At 34.8% G+C, this 27,224-nt stretch overlaps 2 protein-coding genes across 3 annotated transcripts in view; one reads left to right on the top strand and one right to left on the bottom strand.

Moving 5' to 3' along the window:
• taok3a (TAO kinase 3a) overlaps positions 1-11,672 on the bottom strand; it is an 81,410-nt gene extending 69,738 nt beyond the window's left edge. The window contains 1 exon segment of the mRNA XM_051109612.1: positions 11,588-11,672. The gene's annotated coding sequence lies outside the window, so the exon portion shown is untranslated.
• Positions 11,673-11,835: 163 nt separating this feature from the next.
• Positions 11,836-26,441, top strand: suds3 (SDS3 homolog, SIN3A corepressor complex component). 2 transcript variants are annotated; one of them, XM_051111052.1, is made up of 12 exons: positions 11,836-12,077; positions 14,355-14,424; positions 14,608-14,663; positions 15,340-15,411; positions 15,555-15,574; positions 15,669-15,825; positions 16,559-16,654; positions 18,546-18,607; positions 19,214-19,235; positions 19,361-19,466; positions 25,814-25,898; positions 26,288-26,441. In XM_051111052.1, the coding sequence occupies exons 1-12, from the start codon at positions 11,966-11,968 to the stop codon at positions 26,384-26,386; spliced, it is 957 nt and encodes a 318-aa protein (XP_050967009.1). In that variant the 5' UTR covers positions 11,836-11,965; the 3' UTR covers positions 26,387-26,441. The 2 variants fall into 2 exon arrangements, with proteins under 2 accessions (XP_050967009.1, XP_050967008.1); XM_051111051.1 differs by having other exon boundaries at positions 19,214-19,259.
• The last annotated feature ends 783 nt before the right edge of the window (positions 26,442-27,224 follow it).

The following is a 27,224-nucleotide window of genomic DNA, read 5'->3' as shown; positions in this document are numbered from 1 at the left end:
TACACAATATAAATTCATAATAAAATCATCATTAATACATATAAATAGAAAATAATTAAATAATCAATAATCGATAGCATAGCAAAAAAATGTTTTAAAAAAAAAATAAAAAAGTAAAATCAATAAGTAACTACAAAAATAAAAATATACAATAATAAATCATCATCATCAGCAAAAAGCATAGATGGATGCACAAGTGTTGTTTATAATCACTGTATAAAATAAAAAAATTAATTCTTCTATCTATTAATCTATCTATCCATCCATCTATATCTATCTCTATATCCATCTATCTATCTCTATATCTATATCCATCTATCCATCTATCTCTATATCTATCTCTATCTATATATATATATACACACACACACACACACACACACACACACACACACACGTCTTTCATCATATTTCTGTTAAGCCACTTGATCATAAAACACTGATACAATTCATTTAAAATAAAACCTAAAATCATCTATGATGCTATAAAGTGCATGTTAGCGCTGTTTGCTGTGTGGCAGCACATCAGATGGGTGAAACAGAGGGCTTTAGGACGGGGGCGTGGTAACTATTTATAGAACACTACTCATTACCTCACGCTCTCTTCACATCGACAGAGCTGTCCATCAAACAGAGAGAAACAGGGGGCCTGTTCCAAATCATGCTCATGTACATGCACACTCAACCATCACACACACGCATACAAATATTTACATATTTATTTTTAGATTGAACACATATACAGAGGAAGCTTATTGTTTAAATGTGTTTTGTCTACCTCTGAATTTCATTGATTGGATTGCAAAACATTTACACCAGCAATGTCCTCTAGTGATATGAGACCGAGGGTCAGATGAGGTGCAAACGAGGTAACAGAAAAGCTGTCCATGAACTACAATGATCGAACTACATATGCATGTGAGCAAAGAGAGTGCAACACAGATAGAAAGGAACTGAACGAGGCCTTCGGGTAATGTTCCTCCACTGTATGTGCACACACATGAGAATAACAGTTACACAATGAAACAAAAATCTGTTTCACTCGCCATTAAAAATAAAACAGTGTGTGATGACAATGCAGCCTGACAAATGAAAATCAAAGATGCGAAGTGACAAGTCCCCAGAAACAAGTGACTGGTCTGTCCACACAGAAAGAGAAAATGCAACACAATCACAACCATTTAGATCAACAGACTTGATGTTTATTATTATATAGTGGTGGTTTTGTGGAGATATTAGACTGGTGAGATTTCACTACCCAGTACACCGGCATGAAAATAGAAACCAAATTAACCAAAAATGTTATTTTTCAGATACACAAGGGATATATTTTTTTGACAGCTGCTTTACTACATCACACCTAATCAGGACACTTGAAGCATATAGTACTGTTCAAAAAGATTTTCTTCCCCCGGTTTTAATTAAATAAATACTTTTATGTAGCAAGAACACATTAAATTGTTTAAAAGTGACAGTAAAGACATTTATAATATTACAAAACATTTCTACTTCGAATAACGCCTATTCTATTCTAATCTACCCAGGTTTGTTTGACGTTATTGTTATTGTTATGGTTATTGTTTATTCAGCTAATGGGACACAACTACTAAACACTGCTTTAAGAAAATGAATTCATTCCATGCTAAATTATAATATGATCAATTATAATATGATCAATATGAGCCCTATGATTTCTGCGATGTGGAAAACACAGACAGAATTGTGGAATCAGGTCATAAAAATAGAATTTACTGTATAACGCGGAATGTTGCGGAATTTCTCAAAGTTTGGATGAATTAATCAAAAGTAGGCCATTACATTTAAATCAAAACGCAATATGGACTAGTATCTATAAATCTTAAGCAAAAAGACTTTTTAAATATGAATACTTTAACTGAAGTTCGACTGAAGTGCGTGTGATGCTCAGAGTGATTTCAGCATCTGCCATCTCACCAAATGAGGACAAAAATACATGAACAACATTTCCAGGACTGCTCTGAAGTTTCCTCATAAGCATTTTACCATTTCTTTTGAGACAAGCTATCGTCATTTCATATACACAGAGTCATATATTACTATTGTTCTGTAAAATGTACGCAATACCTACTTTTACTACTAATATTGTTAAAACTTTATTTCATTAAGGAATAATCACACTTTTTTTTTCCATGTTTGAACTTTAATAGTAACTTTGTTTGCCAAAAAAAAAAAAAAAAGTGTAATTTTCATTTGATTAAAAGATAAATTAATATTTAATGCTTTCATTTGATAACCAGAAAATATTTTTATTTTTAAAATTATTGAAATATTTTCACATTTTTTGCAAAAATAAACTAATTAATTAAGTTGCTTTTATGCGTTCAAATAATTAGACATGCTTAAACAGAATATGGTAACAATAAAACAGAAGGTGAGGAAAAAAAAAAAAAAAAAAAAAAAAAAAAAACATTTCATAGGGCCCTAAACATGTAATTTTTATTAAACTTTTAATAAATTGATGTTGAATTGTATAAGCTTCATAATTTTAATTAATTAGACTTGCTTTTGATTAATAAAATGTCATTTAACCATTAAAAAAAAACTAGAAAAATTAAAACGGAAAAAACAGAATTCAGAAAAATTAATTTGGGAAAAAATAAAAATGGAATTTGGGAAAAATAAAATGAAATTCATATGGCCCCATTTGTCATTTGTTTTCAAAATGGCAGACCACTGATGTTCCTCTAGGTTGGCCTTATAACAGCAATCTATTAGGCACATTTTTTTATCTAACTGACATTTCTGTGTGACAGTGCAGCGTTTATTTCCCCTGTACCGTGACCTAGAGAGCCACGTTACTGTGACAGGGCTGCTATTGTGAACCTGCAAAGGGGCTGCGGTCAATATCGGTAACTGAACCCGGTGGAGCAATGCAATTACCTAAAGCATCGGCCGAGAAGTGTCTTTTACGCATTCATACAGCTTTGGACAAATCAGCACACGCAAGTGTCACCGGCAAGGAAAGTATTCCTCGTGTTATCTTGAATGGCGTTCTTCTACGAGGCTCGCTGAAGCTGATCACAGCTGAACATTACGACTGATGGCAGAGGTTTAATTTTTAATGCGCTTTCCTACTGGGCCATACGCTCTCGAGCCGCCCCGTCTGACTGCCAGCGTGGTTACTCCCATCCTGATGCATTTTTCAACAGAGACGTTGAGCTCACATGGAAGAGACTGAGAGAGGAGATAAAAAAAGTTCAGAGTCCCAGAAGACAAGGCTCGTGGGTAACCGAGGGAGATGGGCGGCACGCAGCGCAACAGGCGGCTTGAACCACGAAAAGTGACGAAAGATTCATCCCTATGCTGACGTAAGACGGAAATTAGAGCGTGTCCATCTATATGGATAGGATGCAACAGAAGAGCAAACCAATGTTAATGACAAATGCATAGCAGGAATATTGACAAACCACTAACATGTAAGTGATTAGACTTTAGGCTTTAGCCAAGGCTTGAGAACACGAAGGCTTGAAACTCTATACTCTATACTAGTGCAAGAATGATATGTAAACGTTGCCTTCTTCGCAATTTTTCAGTGAAGGAACTTAAAGGGATAGTTCACCCAAAAAAGAAAACTCTGCCATTAATTACTCACCCTCATGTAGTACCAAACCCATAAACTTCGTTCATCTTCGGAACAAAAATTAAGATATTTCTGATGAAATCCAAGAGCTTTGACCCTGCATAGACAGCAATGCAACTACCATGTTCAAGGCCCTGAAAGGTGGTAAGAATATCATAAAAATAGTCCATGTGACTATTGAGCTCTACGCTCACTTTTCTTTTTAGGAGCACTTGTGCTCCTAATTGAAAAAATTCAGGAGCACCTTCTGATCAATTATCAAAAAAACCTATTACAAGGTGATATTTGACCCTTTAAAGTAATGTACAGGGAAATGTAGCATTTTTCTCTGGCTTTTTTTTACTTAATTAAAAGAATGTCATCTTTTATGTCAATTTTTTTAAGCTTTTTTAACATATCTAATTAAAACAACAGAAGAAGAACAAGTAGAATAAGAATAAGCCACCAGTCAAATGAAATCAGTTTTAACAAAGTGAATACAGATATATTAAATGATTTAAATAACTGAAAAGATACTTAAAAATTAAACTAAAACTTCCAGTTGGTGGCGGCAAGTCACTGATTTAATTACTGAATCATTTATTCATTTGATTCATTTGAACGGCTGATTCATTCAGGAATAAAGCAAGTGACTGTCTTAATAAATGGGAAATTGAATCATAGACTCACTAGATTTGTTTAAAAACGCACATTTGTTCATAAAACACAGCTGTGTTCCAATGGAGATGCATTGGGTCAGCTGTGACTTGTTTCAGACTATTTCTGACAATGAAATTGTCAGAAAATTAGGCAACAGTGTTACAGTCAGACAATGTAAGTCTCTTAACATTAACTTCTTGTTTATTTAACTGATGCATTAAATCAATCTCTCATTTACAAACTCTCTTAAAATCATTAAAAGCGGTCACTCATCTTAGTTCATCGCGATCTCACAAAGTTCCATTATAATCAACAAAGCTCTCTACACTGCACAATGAGTCTATATTTACACCCTCTCTAACTTTGTTTATGAAAGGATTCATGAGATATGCCTGTGATGCATTACTCAACATTGCAAAAACACAGAAACCTTTGAAGCTCCTCTCAGCGCAAACACAAACATGCTGATCAGGTCAGTCGCACATGGTACTCCTAAATATTTTTTCATAGTCGCAATAGTTTTCAGTCGCAAATGCAACCGAGATGGTCGCACTGTACAGCCCTGTGTGACATCAGTGGTTCAACCTTAATGTTATGAAGCTATGAGAATACTTTTTGTGCGCAAAGAAAACAAAAATAATGCCTTTATTCAACGATTACTTCTCTTTTGTGTCAGCCGACGTATGTTCACAACCACAGAAATGCAAGAACGCATGTTAAATATGAACAACAAGGCCATGCTCTTGTAATGCATTTAAGCATTTAAATCTGCATGTTGTGTACTTGCATATGTATGCTTCTGGCATATAAGCAACTAGCTAGAGTGAAGTAAAAGAATAAATGTCAAAAGTCCCCTAAGCCCAAAGGTCATTCTGTGTGTGGAACAAAAACACAACCCCACTGAGAATGGAACAAAAAAGGGAGTTTACGAAGTTGAAGCCCGAATGGAGTGCAGTGAAAGAATTGATCGGCACACATTGTAACACAGGCAGAGCAGTCCGTGAGGCTTAATCAGTAGCGCTAATTATAACGAGCTGGGTGTTTTCAGGCTACACTCTGACTCCCTGTGCTGCCATAAAAGGAGCGACGGAGGGCAAGTCAGTTCCAAAACAGCACGCATGGACTATGGTCAGCTCATTTGAAAATACTACATCATTAACTCATATTTTAGAGGAACTAAGATTAGTCAAGATGGTGATTTGGACAGGCTGGAATCTACACAGAGGTTTGGTCACTGAAACTCCTCTGAAACCTTGAAGAATAGTGAAGTGGAAGATGACTGCAAATATTTGGTCTGGAAAGACTTGGGAGTGTGAACAAACATCTTTTGATCTACAACAAAAACAAGCTCTGCACAAGACAAAATATACAACATACATGTTGTGGTGTGATCTAGTATGTGTGTTTGTGGCTGAACTGAGCAGCGGCTTTAAGTTGGCCTAACAACAAAGCCCTTGTCAAAAGCAGATGACACCACCCATATACTACTACAAATACACAAAGACACTATTAACAGCCATCACTGGACTGCCCTTCTTTTACTACCAAATTTGCCTTTAAGTGCAAAAGGTCAACCCGTAAACCCATTGATGTTTATCTGCACAAAAATTAAAGATCATATATGCTCAAGTCCTCCTATGTATATATTTGGGAATCTTACTTATAATGTGATTTTGGTCGTGATAAAACTGATTTGTTTCTATTTCTAGCGCCAACAAAAATGTTACACTAGAACAACAAGATGAAAAGCAGCATTTTTGCATTCAAGCCCGAAGCTTCAAAAATGATCAGATAAATCTGATTTTCTATTTATCATAAACATAATTGAGCAGAGCACAAAGTAAACAAACCTAGATTGTAAAATCAAAAGTTAACTTAACACGATACCAGTAATTCGCTGATATGTTTTGTTTTTTTTTAATACTAAACTTAAAGTAATCAAACTCCTTATGCTGTGCAGGGTGTCATGTTTTCAGGTAATAAATGAATCAGTTGTTGTAAATTCTTCAGCAACAAGCCATCTCTATTTCAGCCAACAAATTTTACATACTGCTACTCATCATCTCTGGTCACAGTGAAGTGCGTTATTTATACAAAATTGGCACTGACAGAGTCGAAACATGTTATTGAGAAGCACTAAGTAAATTACACCATCACTTCCCAAAACTATTTCAGCTGAAAACTTATAATATATCCGTTTATTTTTGCCATTTCAGCTGAATATTTTCAGTTGCTGAAATTTCAGTTCATCACTATTTTATATGACACCACAAAATATATATATATAAAAAACCTTTAAATTAATTAATTATAAATAAATTAATTATAATTAAATACTTATTAAATTAAATAATTATTTAAGTCAATTAAACATCAACCCATATTTAGAAAAGTTTCTTATTTTTGTAGATAGAGCTCCGTCCTCTGTCATAAAAGCAGGACATGACAATGAACAAAAAACAGAGGTAAATGCTGCGACAGCAACATTAAAACAGGTTCTTGCTCAAACTGATAATACTGATATGCAAGTGCATTTCCTGGAATAAAAACATGGTTCTCGATGCAATTAATTTAGGAATGTCCCAGTTACCAAACATCAAGCAATCAGATAAGAGCATCTATAAAAGATGTGCGTGAGAGCAATAAACCATTAAACCCTGAGTCACACACAGAAACATGACTGATCCAGAATCACCTTGATCAGTCACCAGTTCAATGATAAACCTCCAAACTAAAGAGTCAACCTGAAACCAAAAGAAGAATGGTCTCACAATGTCCACGCATCATTACAGAAGCGCTATACAGCACACTATAACTATAGGTACAGAGTCAGACGCTCTTGAGGAACCCTGGATTAAGTGCTTTGATAAAAAAATAAAATAAAAATAAGGAAAATGTACCGTGTATATTTATGTATTTATAAATACACACACATGCATTAACATGTATATATAATGTATACATGTATGTGTGTGTATTTATATATACACATTATAAATACACAGAGTTCACACACATATATTATATAAACGCAAAATTTTAACGTGAATGCGATTAACTGCGATCGTTTCACAGCCCGAGATGATCAAGTATCACCTCTTACAGAGCTCAAACCTACAACCTTTCTGTTAGTTCTTTAGCATAACCAACACAGACCTTCAGGAACTAGTCATTTCTACTATGCTAGTTCACAAATTCGTTCTGTTTCTAAACATAAAAGCACTCAAGGATATCTAATTTACCTGCCACCAAGTGCTTCAATTAAAACTTTGCAATACGTTTCAAAGTTATGGCACAAACCTTGCAAACATTGTTAAATTCTAGGACTAGACCTTCCACAAACTAAGCAGCCTGGTATTTTGGAAACACACTTTTTCCAATCACACTGCTAAAATCTCAAACTCACGCAGGTGGTTTAAAACTTACAAATTAGGACTTTGTAATAGCTCTGATTGAATGACTTCACTACTCCCAAAATGAGCTAAAATGGGTGCCTAACACATGTAAAACTAATTATTCATAAGGTTCACTGACATAACACAAGAAGAGACGAAAAACATATTTACTTGAAAACTGAGGCTGAAAATCTAAAATGAAATCGTACTCTATAAATACCATAAATAAATTTGCCACCCATAATGAAAGAAATTGTTTACCTGAGTGTTGCTGATCTAAATATAACAGCTTTATGATTAAAATGAGTATTTATACAAGCAGCATTTTGGCAATTATTATCACCGAAATAAACATACCATCACCTTAAATAACACACTGAATAAAGTAAAATAAGTTAACTGGAGTGCATTTTAAATACAAATCAATAACTCTAGCAAGAGCTGACAGTACTTCTGACATGATCACTAGACAGTGCATTAAAAAAAATAGTTTCACATATGGAGAGGTGAAACATATAGGCCTACCATTTGTGCTATATGTAAAATTACACCTCCATCTGCAAAAGTGTTCACGTTTCTAGTTGGAAAGCCCAACTAATTTCTGTGAATCGACTCGGTTCAATTATTCAGCATTTCTCTTTTTTTCTGTTAAGTCGTATTAATAACGGTAATCAATGTAATTTCATCTGCCAGTTCATTGCAATCGTGAACAGAGGTACACAAGTGGGATATATTTCAAGAAGACGGTTCTTGCTGAAAAGTTTTTAACCGAATCATTAGAAACCGAACTCGGTTCAATGAGTTCACTCACTGAGTTGACTGAGTGAACGAATAGCCCGGTTCTGTCGAACTGATTCCAAGATTCATTCGGACAATGCTTCGAATCAGAGTTAATATTTGCATAATTCACCACAGTTTAAACAATTAAGACAAATCATTAAAAAAAAACGCATAGAAATCAAATAATTAGCTTGTAACTTAGCCTATATGAAAAGACAAACTGGATTCACATCTCGCAGGCTGCAGCAGCCTCCATCACTACTACTACCATCACTTTTACAACAACAAATAAAGCCAAAAACGATTGCACTAGTTTATCCACAACGCTGACAGCGCCAAATAACGGTAGTAAAATGTACCTTCGTCCTCATGATGAATTGTTTCTATCCTGCGCTCCTCATGACCATAAACTTCTTTATGATCTCCATCCGACAGAACAAACGCTGCATGTGTGTGAAAGAGACGCGCTGCTTAAAATAGCTACACAAGGGAGCGGGGGCTGAAGACGAGGGAAAAAAGAGCCAAGGACACCCATAAACAGCCCCAACATCACATCAGCCCTCACATCTCTGAATATGTCAAACTGTATGCACTTTCATTTTACCGACTGAAGCGTGTCTTTCCGCAGCGACTTGTATTATAAATGAATAATGCTTTTTACGCGCTCCCTATGCGTTGAAGTTACACGAATATAAACGTATTGGGCATTTGCGCTGCAGAGGAAGTGAAAGTTTGGGTGGTATAGAGCTAAAACGGTTAGGTTAGCAAACTGACTAGCTTTACAAAGCGCCAGCAGGTGTTTGTTAAAATAAATTAACTCTGTTTTGACATCCGCGTGTATTACATCTGCGTTAAACAACTCTGGGATGTACTGAATTCTTTTTGCATGACTTTTGAAATTAATGTGCACGGATATAACGTTATGCCACGCAGAACCTTTGTCAATTTAATCCACGAAACTTATGGCAATATAATGAACAATACTGACCTGTTTTCTGTAGGGTGACTGAAAGCTCAAGGGCAGATTTCACCGTCCCAAAAACATTTATTCCAGGCGGAAATGAAGTGTTTTAAACGTTTTGATGGTCCATGTTCGCTTGCCTGTCTGTCTATCTGACTTCCTGGATGAACAGCCGTGTGCGCATATAGTGAAGTTCACTAACACACATACAAGCGCTCACGGAAATAAGTGCATAACATCTCGACCCAGCAGGCTATGCAAAGCAGCACATTCCATTTACATTTAGTCTATAATAAGCATATAACAACTATATATGGGTGAAACTTCATTTAGAATATTTAAAAAACAAACAAATGCTTAGTTAGTCCAGAACAGACTATAATAATAGCTTTCATTTAGATTTTTTTCATTATTTTTATCTCATTTTTAAAGTTTGCATCTATAATAAATGCATAAAAATTAGGAAATAATACTTTTAATATTTATAGAATATTTTTCAATGTCAATTCAGTTTGTTTTGCTTGTCCAACTTTACAAATAAAGTGTAAATGTGAAAAGACTATATGAAGTAGTCAACTCAAGAATTACCTGTCATAAAACTTAACCATTAAAAATGCATAAAAGAAAAAAAAAAAATCAAAATACTGAAGTTTAAACAAACACTACGTATCACTTGACCAGTTGTAGTAAATGTTCTACTTTATGAAGTATAAGGTTCATCAGGAAAATCAATCGAGCGCAGAAAGAATCTATGGAGAGGCGAATAGTGACACCAGATACGATTAAGACGCTTTTAATTGACGATGCAGCGTATCACAAATATAAAACACCCCTTCAAGACAAACCAGCTGAGCTGATAAACCCATAATAAATGTGAATGGCAGGAAAAAACGTCCTTACCGAGTCAACGAAGCTTTATCTTTAATCCAGGTCCAACTCCATAGAAGTCTGGTTAAAAGCAAATGTCTTCAGGCGAATGAACGCTCTCCTCAACGATGAACTGTACAAATCCACCTTATTTCTCCTGTAGCCCTTGTAAGGTGGAATGTTGAGGGAAATAAACTTCGAAACTCATTGCAATTGGCGTCTTGGTGCTCCTACACCTGACAATGCATCAACCTGTTTTATTTTCGACAGACGTCATGACTATCTCTCCCGTCAGTGTGGTGATAAAACGTCCATACAGTTCGTGTTATGATATCCAGCATAAATACTGTACTAAACCCCGCTCGACTGACAAAGAACTGACAAGCGTCTAACGCTTTTAAAACCCCTTCGTACCTGCTACAAGGTAACAGCGCTGATAAACGATCTCCGCGAGTCAAACAGCTTTTAAACTCAACGCCGCCACCTGCCGGTTGAGTAAGGAATAACTCATTAAGACACAATAGAGATGACAGTGGCAGACCCCTGAAAAAGGGTATGATAGGATTATAATCTAGTGTAATGATGATTAGATCGAGGATTTAACATAGATTACTCCGCCTGGTCAGTTAATATAATATATTATAATATTTTTGTGTAGCATATGTCCGAACAAGCTGGAGTTGGATCAAATTTTGCTCAAACTTACCATATGTTAGACACCTGTTATTCCAGTCTGTGAATCTAATAGCTAACTCATCACCTAAAAATACGTTTTATGTTATGTTATTATGTTTTTGTTATAATAACAATAATTATTATTCACTATTATTATTAGCTTGTTGAATCCATGTTATGCTATACAGCTTGTTTCTTAATGTCATTTGTATCAAGTTTTTACTATTATTTGTCCTTTAATGTTTATTATTATTATTATTATTAATAATTCTAGCAGCAGTTGTAGTAGTAAGCCAGTTTTTTCCAACACAATAGAGAGATGCTGTTCAAAAACATTTTTTTATATATATATTTCTAATACACGTTTATATTTTGTATAAGTCAGTATCACTTATTTTACTAAATAATGCTTGTTCATGAGGAAAAATGGCAATAAACTATTACAAAAACATACAATGTGTGAATACATGATGAGTACATGAACTTTGCACAATGAATGAAACATAAGCCTGTTCAAACCAGTTTGTGGGATGGAAATGAAACTCACTGTGCATTCAAAGCAATTCCTATTGCAGACACATAAAGGCACTAAATGATAGATGAGCATGTCTTTTCTTGTATGTCTTTTCATAATGACATTAATACGCTTACCTGACCGAGATAATAGTGCATGACTGAAGAGCAGAAGTCTTTAGCCTACAGGCAACTTCAGAAAATCTTCTTGTTCTTTGACTGATAATAACAACAATACATTTGAACCGCGGTGAGACTACTCTCTCTCTCACACACACACTCCCTCTCTCTCTCTCTCTTCCCATTTTCTTCTTTCCCTTATGTCATACTTGCGCACAAGCTGTTTAAACTACATTTCCCAGCATGCGTTGCTCGAACATCTCCGCCAATCAGATTCCTCGGCCTACCCTCCATTGAAAAAAGAGGCTCGAGTCGAGACTGAAAACGTTGTCGGTGCAGTGTGATTGTTTACACATAGGCATTTCCTGCAATATTATCAATTTTTGAGTATACTAAATGGCCTCGACTTTGCTGTCACCCATGGTGGATTATTATAATGACGAGGAAGAGCTAGACAGTGTGGATGAAGATGAAGATCGCAGTTTCAGAGGCAGAGACTCGGAAGAAGGTGATTACGCACAATAATTTAATTTATTTACCTTTTAGTACTATTCACTTATGATTTATGGATTGGGAGACATGTTTCATTTGTTACGAAGTGAATTGGCTGTAGTTTGATAATGAAATACTGGCTCTGTTGTGCATGTGTACATATGGTTTACTGTTTATTTTAGAGCTCGCTGGCTTTTTGCAACATCGTTTGCGTCATTAAATGCGTGTAGTGATATTTTTAGACCTAAATGATGAATTTTTAAGCGTTTAACCGTATAGTGGTTATGCATTTTCTTATAGTTGTATGTTTTATATGCTATCCAGCCTGTTGATAAACAGTTAGCAGTTAGCGCGCGTCAGGAAGCAAATACATTAAGCAGGATGTTTTTGTTGTTGCTGTTGTTTTCATACATACAGCCTCGTAGTCAGGTTCACTGGAGGACTGACTTGTTTTCATTGTAACATGTTGGGAAACATATGATTTATTGTGGCAAATATTTGGTTTGAAATGCTTGGAGTTGACCTCCCCCTCAGTTAGCCTCTGCTGTTGTCATAAACACATCAGAGATGAGATTGACGGGAGTGAAATCAGACTTCAGAGATCAGGTCATATCAAATTAAACGATAAGTGTACATGACATAATTTATTTTCACTGTCCACTCAAAAAAGGTTAAAATATAAGAGCGTCTAGAATAATGAACAGTTTGTGGGGTTTCCTATTAATTACCAACTTTTTCAATTACACTGTAAAAAACAATTTGTTGAGTCAACTGGCTGCCCTAAAATTTTAAGTTCAGTCAACTCAAAAAAAGTTCATTCAACTTGAAATGTTAAATTATACTAAGTGACAACTTAGATATTTGAGTTGAATCAACTTAAAATTTTAAGGCAGCTGGGTTACTTACCCATCTGATAAGTTTAGCAAAAACAAATATCTAAGTTGTTAGTACAACTTAACATTTCAAGTTGAATAAACTTATTTTAGTTGACTCAACTTAAAATTTTAAGGCAGCAGGGTAACACATTATTTTAAGCTGACTCAACAAATTGTGTTTTTTTTTTTTTTACAGTGTATGTATCAAGTTCATCATGCCATTTAGAAGCATAGCATTTCCAAATATGTTCTCTCACAAATGTTAAATGGTACCTGATAATCTCATCGAATTAATTATTTAGTTGAAATTAAATTACACAGCATCTGGTATTTCATTTAATTTTAATTATTACTTATTTATTTATTTTCGGTGACACTGGCAGATTACCTCCATTTAACTCCATTTTAAAATTGTATTATATGTGCATGTTTCATATGAATTTAGAAACTATAAATCTTTCGCATTATGTATATTGTACTTTTCAAACTTCACTGTACAAATGGACAATTGAAATGAAGTAGTGAAATCAAAAAGTTGATTTAAAGTGACAGAAAAATGTAATTTTAAACAAAAACCATATTGTTAAAAACAGTCAACTATTTTCAGCTATCTTGCAGAAATGTTTAATCTGAGTTCTTTGCATGAAAATGGTACATTATCAGTCAAATTTGTGGTCGTAAGATTTTTGAAATCTATTTTTTATGCTCACCTAGTCTGCATTTATTTGATTAAAAATAAAGAAAAACAATTATATTATGAAATTTGATTACGAATTCAAATAACCATTTTGTAATGTAATAGATATTTAAAATGTGATTTATTCCTGTGTTGCAAAGCTGAATTTTCAGCATCATTACTCCAGTCCTCAGTGGCACATGATCCTTTAAAAGTAATGTTGTGCTAATAGTTTTGTGGAAACTGCATGAAAGCAAGTTTCTTCATTAGCAGATGATGATATAGCAGTTGACTATTAGTGTGGGTAGTTGTTTTTGCATTAGTGCTGAAATATGTGCTTTATTTATGTGTTTTAATTGTCTTAGGTCTTTATTTGTTATTGGTACTTGAGATTTAGTCTTATAGTATCAACTTGTGACAGTTCCCAGTTAGCAGATAATAGAAACACAATATAATAAATGTAATATAATATAATATAATATAATAATATTTCTTTGGTAAGAAAAAGGCTGCAAACAACATACATGTAATATCTGGTTCAGTTGCCATAGAAAATGAGAATAAACTGCCATGTCTGTCCACTAGATGGTACTGTATATGTGCAGTTATTATTTCAGGAAACTGGTATCACAAAAGTAGTTCAGTGTGGTCAGGGCTTTGTGCAAGACACACAAGTTCTTCCATACCTTGTCTTATCCTATAGTGTATAATTAATTTATTGCTGTATTGTTTATTATTATAGACACAGAAGATGCTAGTGAAACAGATCTGGCAAAACATGATGAGGATGACTACGTTGAAATCAAAGAACAGTAAGTATTACTACTAATTGACTAACATTTATTCCTAAATGTCCTTTATTCCTTTATTCTATTTCTAATAATGAACAGCCTCTGTGAAAATAATGTATATGACACATTTCTGCTTTCATTTGCATGTTATGATATAAAACTGGATCATTTCTTTGAGATTTTGTGTTTATGTCTTTATTTCAGGATGTATCAAGACAAATTGGCATCCCTAAAAAGACAGCTACAACAACTGCAAGAAGGTAATATATATATATATATATATATATATATATATATATATATATATATATATATATATATATATATATAAATGCACAGTTAAATTTGGAGTCAAGCACTTTAAAAATGGGAATTTAAAAGGAAAAAGTACACAGAATTTATATTTTCTTTAGTTTACAAATTTTACTGTACATCAGTAGTTTCATAATAAGTAAAAAAAAACTTATTAAAAACTCATTTCTTTTTAAAAACAATTCTATTATTTTTAATATAACTATTAGGGTATTGCACATATACAAACTCTGCATAAAAACATTATTATTTATTTTGCATGTTCTTATTAAATTATTAAACAGCCTGTAAACATCAGGACATGTTGTGGAAAAAAGTAGCTAGTTGCTAGCGCGGGGACACTGATACCTAAAAAATGTGATAGATTTTGAATTCTTTTGTTTTTTTGTTTTTTTTTGTTTGAGAAATATGTTGATAATGGTCTAACAAAGTGATGTAGCCTAGTCATTAATGAACTGGACTGGTAAGCAAAAGGCTGTAGGTTCAAACCATGTAAGATGTAATCTGTCACCATTGTGCTCCTAATCAAGCCCGGTTATTCTAATGGAATTGTTCCTGTAATAAATGTACGATGCATCACTGTGAATAAAAATGAGTAACTTTCATACCTATGCATTTCCACAGGCACGTTGCAGGAGTACCAGAAGAGAATGAAGAAGCTTGATCAGCAGTATAAAGAGAGACTTCGTAATGCTGGTAAAGATGATTTATAATAAAGCTTTTCTTCTCAATGTCAGTGTCAATATTTAAAGAGCTAACATTACATTATTAATGCTTATCTCTTATTTGTACTCGCTCTCATTTTCTGTCCCTCTCCTCCCATCTCTTTATCTTTCCAGACCTCTTTCTACAACTCGAGGTAGGTTGGAAATTATACATTTTATGTATCTGTGGATTTATTACTGCAGAAAGAAACAGCTATGACAGGTTAATTAATGTTAAATGTCTTGTAGACAGAGCAGGTGGAGAGGAACTACATCAAAGAGAAAAAAGCAGCGGTGAAAGAATTTGACGACAAGAAAGTGGAACTGAAGGAAAATCTTATTGCAGAGCTGGAGGAGAAGAAGAAGATGATCGAGAACGAGAAATTAACGATGGAGCTGACAGGAGGTGAGAAAGTGAAAAAACAGATCAGATAGAAAAATGCAACCCGGGAGGGTTTTTGTGCAAACCGTTGTTAGTATTGCTCTTGTTGAGAATAAAATACAGTTCCTATAGCTGAACGTTTAGCTATTCTCTTTTGTGTTGAAGCAATAGTTCACCCAAAAATGAAATTCTGTCATCATTTACTGCCTCATGCCATTCCACACCTGAATGACTTATTTTTTCTGCAGAACACAATAAGAGAGCTTGTTTTCTCAAGCATTTTCAGTGCAATGAACAAAGACTAAAAGACTTTCAAGTTTTAAAAAGACACAAAAGCCCCATAAAAATGATAAAAAACGCTTTTTGGCGAGTTCCCAAGAGAAGTAGCAATGTCCTATTCAGAAATGCATCAGTCAATTAATCTTTATTCTGATTTACAAAAGCAAACTGAATGATTTGTTCACAGATCAGATTGAATTGGTTCACAAGTTCAATACACAATGATCCAGTCACAGTGGTTAACTCACTGGAGAGGACAATAATCAGTAAAAATACTTCAATTTTGGTCTGTTCATCACACAAAGCCATTGTGTTTTTCATCATTTCTTGAAGGTTGAAAGCGTCAATTGTCATTTATTGCAATTGTATGAGAAAGACCAGCTAGTACAGCCTTTAAAATGTCTCATTTTTTGGTTTCATTGAGTTCTTTGTTGTTCCTTTAAACCCCTAAACCTAATCGGCTGTCTATTCATTTTAGATTCCATGGAGATGAAACCTATCATGACCCGGAAGCTCCGGAGACGACCCAATGACCCGGTGCCTATTCCAGACAAGCGGAGAAAGCCTGCACCTGATATCCTTCACATAGCTGTCGAGCGAAAGCACATGCACTTTTATGCATCTGTAGCACTTTATTTAAAGGGGTCATCGGATGCTAAGTTCACTTTTACATGCTGTTTGAACATTAATGTGTGTTGGCAGTGTATGTACAAATCTACCCTATAATGATAAAAATCCATGCAGTCACTTACAGCAGAAGTGAGTATAAGGGTTTATTTTTTTTATGAATCTTTGCGATCACCTTTCCTAATAAAGCGCTAGTTAGCAAGTTTAGCGGCTAAATGCGACTAAAGTAAACAGGCTCGTCACTCCACAGAGAGAAGAGAGGGGCAGGGCGAGCAGAGCTCATTTGCATTTAAAGCAGCCTCAACCAGAATGAGATGATTTTTGCAGAGCTGATTTTGGCAAGGTAAAAAGGGTGTTGTTTTACACAACCATTGAGAATTTTTAACCAAAGTATATTATAGACTTTTCATTAAGACCCTAAAGAATCATATCAATATCATATATCATATCATATATTGTGGAAAATGGGCCTCCGATGACCCCTTTAATTTCCTGAAGTCCATTTGTAGTGTTAGTCAAAGTCTCTGGCACCAAAAACACCAAAAGCAGTTTTACATGATGATTTAGTATTCAACACACTGTTATTACCAGTGATGGGAATAACAGCGTTATAAATAAACGGTCTTACTAGCGGCATAATTTTTTTTCAGTAACAAGTGATCAAACAAAATACCGTTTCCCCTGTTATTACACCATTACCGTTACTGACAATGAAATGCGGCATTACTAACTTATTTATTTTTCAGTTGATGCGCAGCGTACCTGTATTTGATGAACCGTAGTCTCACACACACGCAAAGAAAGATACAGAGCAAGAGAGTCTTATATACCAAGCAGAATTGACGCAATATATGCAAACGATATTCTTTGTTGTATTTTCCTGTCAAAATAAAAGGAATTTGGAATTCTTCAGCTTTTAAGAACTCCCGGTTTCTCCAGTAGTAGCTGGAACTAATGCGCAAACGCGTATGCGCAAATGGCGCTCACCTATTATCATCCCTGTTCTGATTTCAGCAAATCAGCTCGAGCGAACACAGACAACGTGATTAATATTCATGAACCCAGCAGCTCAATAATCATTAGTGCGTTTTGTATTGTTATTGGTAGTAGAATTTGTAGTAGTTTTGATGTCTTATCAGTATTATTTTTTGTTTTTTTCTTTTTACAGAAACACTAAATGCCAAACAATATCTTAAGCACCACCACCAGTCCTAAGTTCAGTCAACATGACAAATATGCATTCATACATGGTTATTCTAATTACTTAAGTTTAATGCTAAATTATTACAATATCATTTTATAATGCTTGACTGACTGATGCTATATGTACTTTCAGATATTTAAAAAAGTATAAAAAACTATAGATATTTAATATAAGTCTGGTGAATAAAAAAAAATTACTAGCCAATAGCGATTCTATTGCCAAGGTGTCCTCAGAAGGTTGATAATATTTATAATATTTTTTTTAATTTGATAAGTGTCTCTCACACTGTCCCACAACAACATTAAAATACATTATATTAGATTAGTGTACAATGTTTTATAATAATGATTTATTCTATTTAGTGTCCATTTCATTTAACATATTTAATATTGGGGACATCTGTTATTTGACATATTTGAACATTTTTATTTTTAAGTAACACAGTAGTTACTTCCCCTGGTAGTTAGTTACTTTTATAATGATGTAACTCGGTTACTCTTTGTGAGAAGTAACTATAACTAATTACTTTTTTAAAGTAACATTCCCAACAACGGTTATTACCGCTGTGCCTTTTAAGAGTTCATTATGTAAATGGACTCTATTTTCATAAGAAGGTTTTCTTAACTCTTCTCACCTCAGTTAAACTATTTACTCACTGATGAACAGATCATGGAGGATCTAAGAACATTAAATAAGGTAAGGTTACGTCTCGACAAAATTGTAGTCGGCTCCATTTTTTTATGAAGCCCCATAAAAGTCTAGCTAAGTACAAATTTCACCGCCTTACAGATACAGTGTCGTACTTTTTGGCCTAATTTTCAATATGTCTCATTTTACAGCAATATCATTGTTAATCAAATTGTAATACTCTTGCATATTCGTTTGCAGGCTATGAGATGAGAAAAAGTGTGATAGGAAAAGTTTCATCAAAATTTCCATTTAATCAAAACGTAATAAAAGTCTTTATGACTCACGTCTTGGCTTTGTAGAAAGGATCTTTTTTATCTAAAAGCTCTCTATTGGGTAATAAAAAGTAGGATCCCCTGAAAATCTCATTACGTTTCATTACTTAAAGTGATACATGAGAAAATCATATATTTCTAGGGGATAACAAGAAATTGACTGTTTAAAAGGAAAAAATGTTGCAAACCACAGAAAATAGGTTTTTGATTCTGACACACTATTGGATTTACTACTGATTAGTGTTTGACCAAGATATCAAGCTGTTTGTCCATGTCTGTCTTTTTTTATAAACTGAGATTGCTGAAGAAAATCTTCTTTTTTGCTTCATTTCCTTTATAGCTTAAATCTCCGAAAAGACCAGGTATGGACGTTTTGTCTTTTAGAGGTGATTCCCCATATACTTCAGCAGAAATTTCCCATCAGTTTATTTTAGCCACAAAGGCTTTAAAATGAATTGGAAATGAAAGTGTATGTGATGTTTTTCAGCATCCCCGTCTTCTCCAGAGCACCTCCCGTCGACTCCAGTGGACACCCCGTCCCAGCGTTATGAGGCACGGATAGAGGAGGGGAAACTCTATTATGACAAGAGATGGTAAGGTTCTCTGTGTTCTACTGGGCTTTTTACACTTTGTTAACCCCAGGTAATTGTAATTCTGCCTATCGTGATTTACACTGTTCAAGCGTAATTACACTAATCAGGTTTTTTGATTTTGCACTGTATATTTTTTAACTATGACATACCATGTGGATTGCGTATCGATAAGGTCAATGACTAAACAATGCTGGTTTAAATAGATGATAACTCAGGCTAAAGCACAGTGTAAATAAAAAGGCCTTTTGAAGACTGTCTGATTTACATTGTGGAAACCTTGACATTCTGAATCTTGCTAGACTTTAGCCTCAAAAAATCTTAGTTACTCTCTAGTATTTATACTGACCACAAGATGGAGCAATCATCCTTCTGATTTTAAATTCTATCATATTATAGTCATATTATAGTATACAAAGTCACATCACTGAGCAGGACTGAATTAAGATCTATCATCTCTCTATGTCTCTATCCATCTATCGTTCTATCTAATCGTTCCATCCATCCATCCATCATTCTGTTGAGCTCTGTCTATCTATCTATCTATCCATCGATCGTTCTGTCGTTCCATTCATCCATCCATCCATCGTTCTTTTGAGCTCTATCTATCCATTCATCTATCTATCTATCTGTCTATCTATCTATTGTTCTATCTATCTATTGTTCTTTTGATCCATCCATCCATCCTTCCATCGTTCTGTTGAGCGCTATCTATATCTATCTTTCTATCGTTCTGTTGATCACTTGTTCCATCCATCCAGCCATCATTCTTTTGAGCTCTATCTATCTATCTATCTATCATTCTATCGTTCTATCTATCTATCTATCTGTCTATCTATCGTTCTATCATTCTGTCTATCGTTCTGTCTATCGTTCTGTTGATACATCCATCCATCGTTCTGTTGAGATCTGTCTATCTATCGTTCTATCTGTCTATCGTTCTATCTATCGTTCTGTTGATCGCTTGTTCCATCCTTCCATCCATCCATCCATCATTCTTTTGAGCTCTAGCTATCTATCCATCTATCTATCGTTCTGTTGATCGACTCATCCATTCATCCATCATTCTTTTGAGCTGTCGTTCTCTCTCATTGTTCTGTCTATCTATCTGTCTATCTATCTGTCTATCTATCTATCATTGTTCTGTTGTTCTATCATTCTTTCATCTGTTGTTGTATATCTATCGTTCTATCTGTCGTTATCTATCTGTTGTTCTATCTGTTACCCTATCGTTCTGTCAGCTGTCTGTCTGTCGTTATATCTATCATCCTGTCATTCTGTCATTTATCTGTCTCTCTGTCTGTCTGTCTGTCTATCTATCGTTCTATTGTTCTGTCAACTATCTATTGTTCTATCTATCATTCTGTCATCTTTCTATCTATTTATCTATCTAAAAAGTTGCATGTAGAAGAGGTTATTTAAGGAATGTTTTAAACTTTGAACATTCAGATTTGGGCTGTAAGAAGGTGCTATCTTTTAATATCAGTTATTACTTTAAGCTGTTATTTCATTAGCTATGTGTACATAAGGTTGTGTATGTGATCTGTTTGCAATTGATAGCATCTGTGCCAAGATTCAGGTCATGCATTGCTGACACAGTATTTACCGTTGTCTGTGTCATGATATGTAATATTGTAAACATCATGGGCATGATGATCCACATATTCTGAGAAGCGATACTCTGTATAGACTATATAAATCTATATTTCCCTCTTTGTGTGATCATAGTGCACAGGAAGCTTGTGGTTTAGGATGAGGTCTGAAGATGACCGTGTCTTGTGCGTTTGTGACATTAAACGTCATGAATGCCTCTGGATTTTTATGAGTGTGTCAGCATGCATTCATCCAGTCGTGCCCTTTAGACAGTGGGTTGCTGTAGCTTTCAGCAATGCAATCCAACCGGAATATTTGTGTGCAGACACGGAGAGAGTGAGCGGAGGAAGAAATGTGGTCTAGGGTGATACCGCAGGCATTAAATGTATAATGTTACATGTATATTAAATGCAGTTTTATTCTGCTTTTTTTAATAATGAGTGGAGAGGTTGAGTTATGCTGCTATCTGAACTTTTCCAGAGGATGTTTATGTGAGAAGGTTGAAGCCACAGGCTACTTTTGCTCTCTATGCACTGTGTTTTAAAAGATGACAAGCTCTCCCTCTCTAATTAGTTCCGTTTGCTAAGGCAGCCATCACTGTAATATTGCTTTTCCGTCACGGCAAAATAAACCATAGTTTACTTGACTTGTGAAAGTGAGTTTACGGTCTGTTTTCAACGTAATGTAACAAAAATATTAAAATAATATCAAGAAACATTTAGGTTATTCTGCTCAGCAGGTTGCACACAAAAACATACAGTGCAAACAGTGACTTTGAGAACCATTTTATCCTCACTGCTCAATCTATGCCACTACTGCATAATTTTCAGCAGCGCAGTAAAATAAATCATGTTTTACCTGTGAATGTGTGTTTGCATTCTGTATTGACTGTAATGCAATAAAATAGATGTGTACTTAAAAATAATGCAGAAAAACCTTTTCCTATTGAGTTGTCATCACAGGCTGCAACACAGAGCAAGCATGAACTCAGTAAAAAGATAAATGTCTTTTATTCAGGATGCTGTATTTTAAAGATTCCGAGCTTTACAGATCCTTATTGGAAAGGATTTAAAGGATTAGTTCACTTCCAGAATAAACGTTTCCTGATCATTTACTCACCCCCATGTCATCTAAGATACTCATGTCTTTCTTTCTTCATCTGAAAAGAAATTAAGATTTTTGAGGAAAACTTTCCAGGATTTTTCTGCATATAGTGGACTTCACTGGTGGCCAACAGATTGAAGGTCCAAATTGCAGTTTCATTGCAGCTTCAAAGGGCTCTACACAATCCCAGGCGAGGAATAAGAGTCTTATCTAGCAAAACGATCGGTCATTTCCCCCCCATTTGTGGTTAAAAAGTATATAATTGTTTGTTTTTTTTAAGAACATGACCGATCATTTCACTAGATAAGACACTTATTCCTCAGCTGGGATCGTGTAGAGCCCTTTGAAGCTGTACTGAAACTGAAATTTGGACCACTATTGAATCCACTATAAGGAGAAAAATCCTGACATGTTTTCCTCAAAAACCTTGATTTCTTTCTTTTGAAGAATTTTGGATGACACAGGTGTGAGTAAATAATCAGGAATTTTTTTCTTTTTTTTTTATTCTGGAAGTGAACTAATACATTAAACAATGTTGTTCATGCTTAAACAAGTAATGCACATGCAAAACAGTCCTTAATAGAGTAGAACAGAACAAAATTCCAGAACAAAAAATGTACAGATGTACTCACCCCCTTGTCATCCAAGATGGTAATGTCTTTCTTTTTTCAGTCGTAAAGAAATTGTTTTTTGAGGAAAACATTTCAGGAATTACCTCCATATGGTGGACTTCTATAGGGAGTTTGAACTTCCAAAATGCAGTTTCATTGCAGCTTTAAAGGGCTGTAAATGATCCCAGCCGAGGAATAAGGGTCTTATTTAGTGAAACAGTCTGTCAAAATAAATAAATGAAAACCTGTATACTTTTTAAACTCAAATGCTCATCTTGTCTAGCTCTGCCATGCGCATACGTACTCTGTGCATTCGTTTTCAAGACAGTTAGGGTATGTCGAAAATCCGAAAAGATGAGCTTTTGAGGTTAAAAAGTATGTACTTTTTATTTATTTTATTATTATTTTTTTTTAAATGACAGATCGATTCACTAGATAAGACCCTAATTCCTTGTCTGGGATCATTTAGAGTCCTTTGAAGCTGCATTTGAACAGCAAGTTCAAACTTGCGAGCACCATAGAAGTCCACCATATGGGGATATTTCCTGAAAACATAATTTTTTTTTACTCTTGGAAAAAAGACATGAACATCTTTGATAAGAATGGGGTGAGTACATTATCTGTAATTTTTTTTTGTTCCGGAAGTGAACTACTCCTTTATGACATCTACAGTTTGCAGGCAGTAGACGATTCCTGACCACCTTCATGACCATGCCATAGTCCTGATGCAGGCAGGCATGAGGACTGCAGATGTGGCCAGAGCAATAAACTGCACTGTCCGTAACGTAAGAGGCCTAAGACAGTGCTACAGGGAGACAAGAAGCACCGCTGATCGTCCTTGCGGTGACAAACAACGTGTAACTATATGTCTGCCCAGAAATGTCTGAGAACTTGCAAGTGCCTTGGTGGAGTAGTTTATGTTTGTTAACAACATTATTAACTTTTATGTTAATACAAATATTTAAACATGCCTGAAATAAAGCAGTTGAATATTAGAGGACAGTTCTTTTTTTTTTTAAATCCGATTCCTAGACAAATGACTCTTGAAGGCCGGTTCTATTTAGTGAATAAAAATCTTCAAATGCAAACAAAAGGTATGTTTACATGCAGTAATATTGTCAGTCTGAATGAATCCAGACCAATTTCAAATTCTGAAAGCTTTGTTTATATGAACACTGAAGGTTGTAATTAGATTCACAGTTGTTTACATGTTCTACATTTAGCGTTATTCCGAACAAAAGAAGAAGAAAAACATGTGAGACGGTTTTTTTTAGTAAATCAAAAACATACAGTGCAACCAGGTTTTGAAACAAATGACTAATATACTTTACTGAATAGTTCAGAAAGATGAGTAGTCAATTTTTATCCCTTAAAACTGATCTTTGAGCATCAAAATGACATTTAAATGGAAGTTTAAAAAAAAATTTTCATGCCTTAAAACCCCCCCTTGCCTCATTTACTATACGCGGATCTATGAATATGCCAATTAGCCCCGCCCCCACGCAGTCACACCAGCCAGAGCCCAGTGATCCACTAACTGAACTGTAGTAAACGCGATGATATGGCGAAACACGGATAATGACTGATAAAACTATGTCTTTACTAGCGGACAACTACAGTAGATACTATAACATTTGTTAAAGTTACTTACTTGACGATGCTGTGCCCTTAAAATGCCTTGAAGGCTCGAATGCAGCCTAGTTTGTGATTCCAGTTCGCGCCCGCGAGCATATGCGAGCGCAGTGCAGACGGCAATGCGGGAGAGGTGCGTCTGACTCCGGGATACTTTTACACTGTTGCCGCGGGTTATTTTTCAAGTTAGCGGTTAGCGCCTAGCGGATGTGCTCTATTTACTGATCTATATGCTCTATTAAATGCTCTATTTAATGTTTGGTTTTGTGCTGAAAATTCAGTTGGTATATTTTGCATGCTAATGATAGGAATCTATCCTTTGATGTGATTGGTTACATATTTTGTGACGTAGCAAAAAAGGGTTGTTTCAAACTGCATTTCTGGGACAACCTTTGGAAAACTACAGTTTTAAGGAGAAAATACTCAGCAATGGTGTTGATTAATGGACTGGGACATGGTTTGTCTAAAAGCATATTTAAAACACCACATAGACAAATAAACAACATAAAAATCTTGATTTTCACTACAGGGGGACTTTAAGTAGCACATTTATATTTGTAGCAGTAGCCAAAAATACATTGTATGGGTCAGAATTATTTTTCTTTTATGCCAAAAATCATTGTAATATTTGCAATGCACATTTTTGTAATATGCATTGCCGAGAACTTCATTTGGACAACTTTAAAGGCGATTTTCTCAATTTTTCTTTTTTTGCACCCTCAGATTCCAGATTTTCTAATAGTCGTATTTTGGACAAATATTGTCCTATTCTAACAAACCAAACATCAATTCAAAGCTTTATTCAGATTTTACAAGATGTATAAATCTCAATTTCAAAAAATTGACCCTTAGGACTGGTTATGTGGTCCACAGTCACAAATTAGTCTGAAACCCAATTTGTAGAAAAATAATTTTGTTCAAATGTTAGCAAAATAGACATTATAACCAAAACATACCCAAATAAATCAGAATTGAATTAAATCATGACTATTACTTTGGAAAAACTATTACTTGTGTGGACATTTTCATACTGCAACTTTATTGCTGGTTGAAGGTGATATAATTTAGCAAATAATAACCATAAAAATGTGACTTATTTACAGAATATCTGTGTAATTGTCTTTCTGTGAAGCTGGTATTGCTCCCTTTGGCAGAAATAATTTCATTTTAGGCTTGTATAATTGCATGTCAGAGTTCATGTATATAAAATTTCATGCGGGTGAGAAAATGATGAGAGAATTGTCATTTTTGGGAAATCCTTTAAGACTAAATATTGCTTTTTCAGTGGCGATACATGAGGAGATCAGCTCATATACAGTATTTGGCTGAGAACATGTCCCTAAAGGGAACTTTCTGTAATGGCCTTTCAGTCTAGAGTACCTTAAATGACCACTGCTGTTATTGTTTCAGGTACCATAAAAGTCAAGCAATCTATCTGGAGTCCAAGGAGAACACCAAGATCAGCTGTGTCATCAGCTCTGTGGGGACCAATGAGGTTCGTGTCCGATTCTCTCCTCTGATTGGTGCTAAACAAATGACTGTGCTCTTCAAACTAATGACCTGCTCAGAGGGGGAATAAACAGCAGGTTATTGAGATCGGCCCAAGTGGAGGGCCAGAAGAGGAAAATTCTCATTTAGCCGCTCTCATTTATTGTAATCTGCATCCATATCAAATTGTGCGAGGATGTCTTTCCAATAGCTTTTGTCTCATTTGCATCCTTTTAATGCCAGCATCAATAGTACACTGCATAGATCTGGACTTGTATTTGCTGAGCCAGTGGCTTTAAAGAACAAATCACTGTTTGGGATTCATTTGGATGCTGGAAGAAGTTGGTAGAGGATAAACACTGAAGTGCTTTGTCTTGGGTTTCGATTCTCTTGCAGATCTGGGTGAGAAAGACAAGTGACAGTACGAAGATGAGGATCTATTTAGGGCAGCTGCAACGAGGGGCCTTCATCATTAGACGCCGATCCGCGGCATAGACATCACTCTTCCTCATCTCTTTCCTGTATTTTTTTTTTTTTTTTTTTTTTTTTTTTTTAACAAACATTTTAAAGCTCTTCCTGTTTTACCAAGTTGGCTACTACATGTTGAAGCATGATACTTCTTCCTGTCTCTCATCTTATTTTTCTATGACTTTTACACGTATTGTATAGATATTACCAAAGTATATCATGAAATATCTCACATTTGTCTTTCTTTTTGGCTTTTCTTCCTCTATGAACTTTGGATTGTACATGTAATGCAGTTACAACTTGCAACGCTCAACACTTTACTATTCGATTTCAAAGAGCTCTCTATGATGAAGAGAGTAAACGACAATACACTTTGGCAAGACATTTACAGTTGTAATTTTGTTGTTTTTCTTTTTTATAAGTAATGCCGTAAACTATCCTCTCCATGCATTTGAAAGTGTACAGGATTTCAAATTGCTTTGCAAGTTTTAATTTTGTATTCAGTCGAATATTAAATAAATTTGGCTCATACAGTACAAAACAACATTTATTTCTTCAGAATTGTTTTTGCTTTTTTTCTCTCCCCATTAACAGTGCTGTAAGTTGACCTTGTTTTTAATGCCCTTCTTCTTGCATGTATAATGAGAAGCATTCATTTACATTCATATTTATGTTCCTGGCAGAAGCTTTTTTTGTAACAAGCAAATTTCAGCAGGTTGCTTGCATGTTTATAGTGTCTTGGTATAAACCAACCTTATATCTTGAGATTTTTATTGTTTTGGGAATGCATAATGTTATGTTAATATTATAACATTGTTTAAAGAACTAGTTCACCCAATAACTTCAAATAAGTCCTCTATAATAT

The sequence above is a fragment of the Labeo rohita genome, chromosome 5 (assembly GCF_022985175.1).
Source record: "Labeo rohita strain BAU-BD-2019 chromosome 5, IGBB_LRoh.1.0, whole genome shotgun sequence".
NCBI lineage: Eukaryota > Metazoa > Chordata > Actinopteri > Cypriniformes > Cyprinidae > Labeo > Labeo rohita.
Note: the sequence above shows the minus strand (reverse complement) of the source record. Positions and strands in the feature narration are given on the sequence as shown.

Coding starts and splice junctions, on each gene's coding strand:
- suds3 (XM_051111051.1), top strand. CDS start 11,966: ATGGCCTCGACTTTGCTGTCACCCATGGTGGATTATTATAATGACGAG. Junction 14,425..14,607: donor TACGTTGAAATCAAAGAACA/GTAAGTATTACT, acceptor TCTTTATTTCAG/GATGTATCAAGACAAATTGG. Junction 18,608..19,213: donor ATCTAAGAACATTAAATAAG/GTAAGGTTACGT, acceptor TTTCCTTTATAG/CTTAAATCTCCGAAAAGACC.